Source organism: Arachis ipaensis, chromosome B10 (genome assembly GCF_000816755.2).
Source record: "Arachis ipaensis cultivar K30076 chromosome B10, Araip1.1, whole genome shotgun sequence".
Lineage (NCBI taxonomy): Eukaryota > Viridiplantae > Streptophyta > Magnoliopsida > Fabales > Fabaceae > Arachis > Arachis ipaensis.
Window position 1 is genome coordinate 128,469,797 of NC_029794.2, and position 7,960 is coordinate 128,477,756.

Sequence of the window (7,960 nt, forward strand, 5' to 3'; positions counted from 1 at the left end):
AAAGAGATAACCTCCTGTGCATATCTTGAAAAAAAAAATTGTTTTTAAAACATTTTTTTTTTTAAATTCATTTAACAACCATGCAAAGAATGATTATACTAACAACAATGTCGCATAAAAAACTCGTGAACAGTTTTTCTTATTATTACATAATCATAACAAGGCAACTAGCTAACCCTTAATTATCCTTTCAACCAAGTGAAAAACCTGCTTAAGTTCGTTGAAGAAGTACTTCCTTCTTCCATGTTGTGCTTTAGTTTTTCCATCAGCTTATGAGACCTTGATCTTGTGTTCTCATTACTAAGCAACTGATCCACTTTCTCTTTTATCTCTCCACGTGAGATCATTCCATTTTCATCCGAATCAAATGCCATTCCAACTTTCAATGCATCACAAATATAATTCTTATTGAAAAACTGGTCACCAAAATATGGCCAACACAGGAGAGGTACCCCATTAGACAAAGCTTCTATGGTCGAATTCCAACCGCAATGACTCACAAAACAAGCTATGGCAGGGTGGCTCAATACCATCTTTTGTGGAGCCCATCCAATTATTTTACCTTTATAACCCTTAAATTCGGGAGGGAGAGACACCTTATTGGTGCAATTGGGATCTTGACGCACAACCCAGAGAAAGGGTCTATTGGTAAGTTCAAGTGCAAGTGCAAGTTCTGTAAATTGTGTTTGATTAAAGAGAGTGTGACTTCCAAAAGCAACATAAACTACAGAACATTGAGGTTGCTGATCTAACCAACTCATGCAAGATATATCTTCTTCCCAGAATTGTCCTACTGATATTGTATTGTTGTTGTTAGGTGTCAATAATGGACCTATTGGAGATAATATGTTTGGTAATAAGGAAAATGCTTCAGGTTCAAGTTCTGGTGTGCTGTTACAGAGGAACCACTCGGTCAAATTTGAATTACGCATACAATGCGTCGCATACTTAAACATTTGCTTTCCAACAAACGGGTCGAACATATTTAGCCACCAAGAGACTTTAATATCCATAGTTGGAATGCAAGAGGATAACCACAATGGTTTTTCTGAGATTGGAAATCCTGCAATTCGAAACAAGATAAACTCTTACTTTGTGACCAAAGAAAATAAGAAATACATGTCGGATAGAAGGAAATTCAAGTTCAGTTAACTTCACGTGAAATTGATAATTAAAAATCGTTAAATAAAAATTTAGTCTAATCAATTAAATTATTTAACGGCTCTCAACTATCAATTTCACATGAATTGAAGTTGACTGTACGTACGTGAGTTTTTACTTATATACCATATTTTCAAAGAAATCGTACATCAATGCCAATGATGAAAGAATAATTTTTTTAATATATTTTTTGAACCAACATATTACATTGATGTTCAAGTATTTAAAATGTATAACAAATAATTTTGATTTAGATACAAAACCACCGGAAAATGATAATTTCAAAGTTAAGTTTATTTTTTTTAACATGATGTGACTTTAAATAACTGGTATCATTGCTGCATATATATCCCAACAAAAAAAATGATTAAATGATTTTTTTTATCTTGATTTAAGTCATTTAACCACTAGCATTCAACTTTTATTACAAAGAACTTAATTATTTTAATTTGACTACTGTAGTTTCATTAAGAAAATGGGAATTTTCTAAAATTCTAACTTCAGGTCTATAGTTAAGAAATCTACATGTCTACTATATTTAGCAATGGACTCTGATAGAAGTATATAGGAGTATTTTTCTTTTTTGGTGACTGAAGTATATAGGAGTATGTAGTATACTATAGTGCATTTATTTACATATATATAAACTTAAGAGTAATACTACACATCTAAATTTTCTTATAAATCAAGTTTAATTAAGTTAAATAATAAGATCTGGAATAATGTTAACCATAACTAATTTTTGTTATGTTAGACCAATTTAATTAAATTTAGTTAACAAAAAGAATTGAATGCTTAGCTTATTCATAAACTAATGCAAGTTGGTGAGGTGTCAATTAATATTAAATTACCATCAGAGTCTAAGATGCCATCAGCAACAAGGTTGGAGGCGTTATACTGCAACACAAACAGTGATGCTGCCGTAGGCCAAAAGAATGCACCTTTGATTCCCATTTTGCTTGCAACTTCCAAAGCCCAACCCATGAACACATCAGCAACAACGCAAGTTACTTTAATGCCCTCGTTCATTTGAAGATCTTCTATCAGCTTCTCAAGCTCTGAAGGCATGGTCCTCAACATGGAGTCGCATAACTCTCCTAGATCGACTCTGTCATGGTCAGGTCCCAACCCATCTGAGATTGACACCAATTTTATTGGTGAAGATGATTCATTGTTGTTGTCCATGGATCTGACTACTCTCTTATGGTTGAAGTCTGAGTTGACAAAGATGATATTGCATCCATGATCAACCAGCTTATGTGAAAGGATCATCATGGGGTTTACATGCCCTTGAGTTGGAGATGGTAGAACTAGCACTGTTGGGGTGCTCATCACGATGATTACACCTTTGTATTTTTTTCACTTTTAATTTTGTGTTCCAATGAGTTTGATTATTCTCCCTTTCTTTATTTATCATTGCGGTTTTACCGTTTAGATATATGTATCTATTCCTTGGTGTACTGGGTGGAGATTTTTTAGATTTTTCCAAGGAATGTGCGGTGAATGTTACACTACTCATCAGTCACACTCTCGAGACCTATCATCTTTTGTATTACTATTTTAATATAAGGAAAAGTCTATCGTGGAGTTATCATAACATCTACAGAAGTAACGTGTTATAATTTTCTTAGGGATACAAAGTTCTACTTTTCTTTTTTCTCTTTCTCATGACATCAGTTGTTTCAATGACATACTACAAATTTAAGATTTTGGGTTAATAATTAAATTTACGAGGAATGCCAGTAACTTTTGTGATTTGTAGTCATCAAATAGCTATTAATGATGGTTTTAATGGTGTGAGATTTCATTCAATTGCTCACTTTTCTTTGCTGGTTACATGCTGGCTAGAATTTAATAAAATTTATTTTTTAAATTAATCTTCAAATGAATTTTTTAGTCATATTAGTCTCTAAAAGATAAAACGTAAGTCATATTAATTCTTTCCTCAGTTAGATGATGACGTATCACGTTAAATGTTACATGGCATGATGACGTAGTAAGTTAATACTACATGTCACAAGATGATTAGTTAACGTGTCAGATCAGTGACACCTAACACGTCACGTGTCACTTGACATGTAAAAAATATTATTTATAATAAAAAAAGTTTCTAAAAGTCTAAACATAAGCCATTCTCATCCCTAAAACTTTAAAAATTAATCAAATTAGTCTTTATATAAAATTTTTTATTTTTTCTTGATAATATTAAATTTAAAATATTTTTTGATACTACTAATTTTAATAGAAATGTAATTGATAAACAAAAAATTAGAAATTGTATCTTTTCTTCTTAAAAATTATCTCTCTTATTCTTTTCTATTCTAAAACCTTTTTCTTAAAAACGGTGACGAGGAGGAGGAAGACGGTGACGAAGATGAGTGTTGACGAAGGGAAATGTGGCGTTGTGAATGAACGCCGAGAAGGAGGAAGGCAGCGTTGAGGATGAGCGCAGAAGAGGAAGATGGCGCGGATGAACGACGGCTGAGGATGACTTCTCAATGTGCGCCTCTGGGTTTTCGATGTGGGGGCAAACGTGACTTCTCTCTGCTTCTTTGAGTAATTTGTACGGGTTTAGTTCATAATTTGATGGTTTAAGATTTATTTTATAATTTTAAAATCAAAATTTTGAATTTTGAATAATTTGATTTTTAGATATGTATTTAAATTATAATATATTAATAATTAAATATATTAAATCTGAAATAGAAATTTAAAATTTAAATTTTAAATTTTAGTTTTTTTAGATTGTATTTTAAATGTGTATTTAATTTTAAAAAGACAATAAATTTATTTATAATTTTTAGATGTGTTTATTTTAATTTTTTTAAATTATTGTAATAAAATGCTGAATATTGTACCATTTTTAAAGAATACCTAGTTGAATTGAACTAATTTTAAGGATGCACATATATATTTTTTAGTTTTTGAGTTACATACCTTTGGCTTGATTGTCCCCCCAAAAAGTTATTCCATAAGTAATCCGCTAAACGGTTAGCATGATGAGCAGATGATAATCGATAGCCTTCACTAGCACCTCCAATTGAGAGCAAGACACTGACATTTTTACTTTGGCAATTTTTTATGCCTTTGCCCACTTTTTTGTGGCAATTAGGAACATTGTTACAGTGACTTGCTAGATTCACATGGGGTGGTCTATTGCGATTCCCAAATTTACTTAGGAATGCTATGTTGACAATTTGATAAAGTCCTGAGTTACATGCTTCTGATAATGTTCCTTCATGAAGTTGTTCATCACCTTGGCCCCAGTAAGTAACAATACCACAATTTGCAGTGGAAAATAACACAAGGAAAATTAGAAGGAATAAGAGAGATGAAAAGTGTGATGGTTTATTCTCCATGTTTTGTGTTCTTTTGGTTGGTGCGGTTTGGGATGACTTAGTGCATGCCAATTTATAGGACATTTGAATTGTTTTTGACATAGAAATACAATAAAAACAAACACAACATTTTAAAGAATATTTAAATTATTGAGTAAATTTCTTTTCCGGTCCTAACTAAGGACCTGACGTTCCCTGACCATTAAAAAATAATAGTACAGTCCTTATTCATTCTATCCATGTGACTAAAAGGATTGTATGGATGGTATGGATGAAAATGATTTACATCTGGACTTTTAGATACTATTTTGATTATAAATAATTTTTGTACATGTCAAGTGACATATAGCGTGCTAGGTGTCACTGACCTAACACGTCAACTAATCATCTTGTGATTAACCTACCTAGTATTATCAAAAAATATTTTAAATTTAATATTATGAAAAAAATAAAAAAAATTTATATAAAGACTAATTTGATTAATTTTTAAAATTGTATGGATGAAAATGATTTACATCTGGACTTTTAGATACTATTTTGATTATAAATAATTTTTGTACATGTCAAGTGACATATAGCGTGCTAGGTGTCACTGACCTAACACGTCAACTAATCATCTTGTGACACGTGGCATTAACCTACCATGTCATTATGTCGCGTGGCACTTAACGTGACACGTCATCATCCAATTGACGGAAAAACCAATTTAACTTTTATTTTTTATGGACTAATATGACTAAAAAAATTATTTGAGAACTAATTTAAAAATGGGTATGGTGATCTTTCACGAATGAATTTGACTATTAATCCTTAAGATTTTTGTCCCTTTTAAAATTGACTATACTATGTATATATTAAAATTAAGCATTAAAATCAGTTATTAATATAAAATAAATATTAAAATATAAATATATATTTAAAATAAATTAAACTATATATATATATTGATGGTTGATTTTAATGTATAAATAATATCTTTATTTAAAAATATATAATTAGCATTACTATTACATTTGTAATCATGGAGTTTTTAACTTAATATATTGGGACAACTTTTCAGTTATATTTCATATAATTAGGCCCTTGTTATGATCTAATTTCTTTTTTTTTAAATAATGCAATATATTTTTATAAGTTGCGCATAGGGTGAACGCAAATCGGATCGGATCGAATATGGTCAAAATTTTAACCTGATTCGCACTAAAATTATCGGATCAGATCGGTTTTAATATCCACAATTTTTTACACAGATATACGGATACCTACATAAAATACGCAATTCGATCTTAATTTATTAGTGTGCGGATCTGATCCATATCCATAATTTTCAGATAAACACTACAAATATACGATTCAGATTCGATCCATAAACATTTAGCAGTATGGTTTTTTTTTTACACGATTTTTTTTCTTTTAGAATATTGTTTCTTTTTTGTTTAACGTTTTTTGTTATGGTAAATAAATTATAGAAAATTCTTATATGATAGATCTTCGTTCTGTTGAAATTATATAAAAAATTTCTTATATGGTAGATCTTAGTTCTGTTGAAAATTTGAAATGTAGATCTTAGTTCTGTTGAAATTATATATTAATTATAGATTATTAACGTTGATATTATTCATTTTTTCAAATGTATAATTTTTTAGTTAAATTTTAGTCCCTTCACCATAATCCTAATTCTATTATCATTAGTCACTTATACAAGGTGTTCGGCAGTTCACACAACTCTAACATGTTAATATTACAAGGAGTTAAACTCCAAAGTGGTCCATGAGATTCACAAAATGTACCGATTTAGTCTCTGACTTTCTAATTGCACTAATTAAGTTCTCCAAATTGAAAAAAATGTATCAAGGTAGTCCCCCTCATATTTTCCGGTCATATTCCTTGCCGGCGAGAGTGACGTGGCGAATGAATGCCACGCTGAAGTGTCTAACGGTTGGTTGATGTGGCAATTGAAAGTTTAAACCCCAATTTAGTCCCTGATCCCCTTTTAAACCCTAACTCAGAACTTCTTCGTCTTCATCATCATCATCATCTTCTTCTTCTTTCCTGCTCATTCTCGTACTCATTGCAAAGAAGGTCAACGCCAAGATCAGAAATCTCAAAGCACCACTTCAAGCTGAGGTGCTCTAATCTGCTGCAACCAACAGCGATCCTGACAACCTAATATCAGTGACACCCAAGCACTTGTCCATGTTCACCTCCCTCAACCTCGTGCCGCACGAAATGGCCGCAGCCTCTCTGTCACTGAAACCCCAACAATGCGACACGTCAACGGCCTCCAACAAGGGACACGCACGAACCAGCTGTTCCAGACCCGAGTGGCCCAAACCGGTGGCTCGACTCAGCACCAGCCTCTTAAGCCCCCCGAGTCCAACCGGGCGATCCCTGACTCAGCATAACCTTGACGGCTCCGTCGTCGATCCGCGGGCAGAGGGAGAGGTCAAGTTCCTGAATGTTGCGGAATTTGTGGAGCAAGACGAGCAGGAACTCGATCCATGGTTGTTCGGGTGAGGGATTCGACCCGGTTCAGGTGCTTGCAGACGAGTCGCCATGATTTTCGGTCGGCGTCGGAGTGGAGGTGGTGAAGGACTCGGACGAGGAGGTCCTCGGTTAATACGCAGAGAACGGATTCAGACATCATTAAAAAAAATAATAAGAAAAAAGAGAAGAGTGAGTGCGGTTTAGTTTAGGCGAGAACGAAGAGGAACAAGAGGCGGAGGTGGAGAAGGGGATGGAGGATGCGTTTGAAGAGTGTGGGGAGAAGGGAAGAAGAAGAAGATGATGAAGACGAAGAAGTGCTGCGCTCCTTTTGAGTTAGGGTTTAAAAGGGGATTAGGGACTAAATTAGGGTTTAAACTTTCAATTGCCACATCAACCAACCGTTAGACACTCCAGCGTGGCACTCATTCACCACGTCACTCTCGCCGGCAAGGAATATGACCGGAAAATATTAGGGGGACTAGCTTGATGCATTTTTTTCAATCTGAAAGACTTAATTAGTGCAATTGAAAAGTCAGAGACTAAATCGGTGCATTTTGTGAATCTCAAGGACCACTTTAAAGTTTAACTCATATTACAAGCAAATTATTTTTTTTTTAAATCTTATAATAACCGTAAAATTCATTTTTACAAAAGGTTTTTTTTCCAATACTTTTGTCATTGTTAATGTTGACCGTTACATTGTTGTTTCGTGAATCATTCAAATCATAAATTGTCAAGATTCAAGAATAATAATAATAAAAAAAACAATATCACTTTATTAATAACAAACTTAAACTTTATCTCTGCACACTAATAATTTCGAAAAGTGATTAATATTTACTTGTATTTATAGTTTTATACTTTCTTTGTCATTTATTCATCACTTCTCTATTCTTTACAATAACGTATAAATATTTTAGTACCTCATTTAACTGTAATAATTTTGTTAAAAACTCATAGTGTCATAATTTATA

The 7,960-nt window shown here is 32.7% G+C and overlaps 1 protein-coding gene across 1 annotated transcript; it reads right to left on the reverse strand.

Moving 5' to 3' along the window:
• LOC107624382 (UDP-glycosyltransferase 83A1) lies at positions 94-2,757 on the reverse strand. The gene is made up of 2 exons (XM_016326880.2): positions 2,013-2,757; positions 94-1,063 (listed from the first exon to the last, which is right to left on the reverse strand). Exons 1-2 carry the CDS (start codon positions 2,491-2,493, stop codon positions 183-185), a joined length of 1,362 nt encoding a protein of 453 aa, XP_016182366.1. The 5' UTR covers positions 2,494-2,757; the 3' UTR covers positions 94-182.

Excerpts from the sequence above, each read along its gene's own strand:
- LOC107624382 (XM_016326880.2), bottom strand. The coding sequence starts at position 2,493 with ATGAGCACCCCAACAGTGCTAGTTCTACCATCTCCAACTCAAGGGCAT. Across the intron at positions 1,064-2,012 it reads TGGCATCTTAGACTCTGATG|GATTTCCAATCTCAGAAAAA; the intron begins GTAATTTAATAT and ends TTCGAATTGCAG.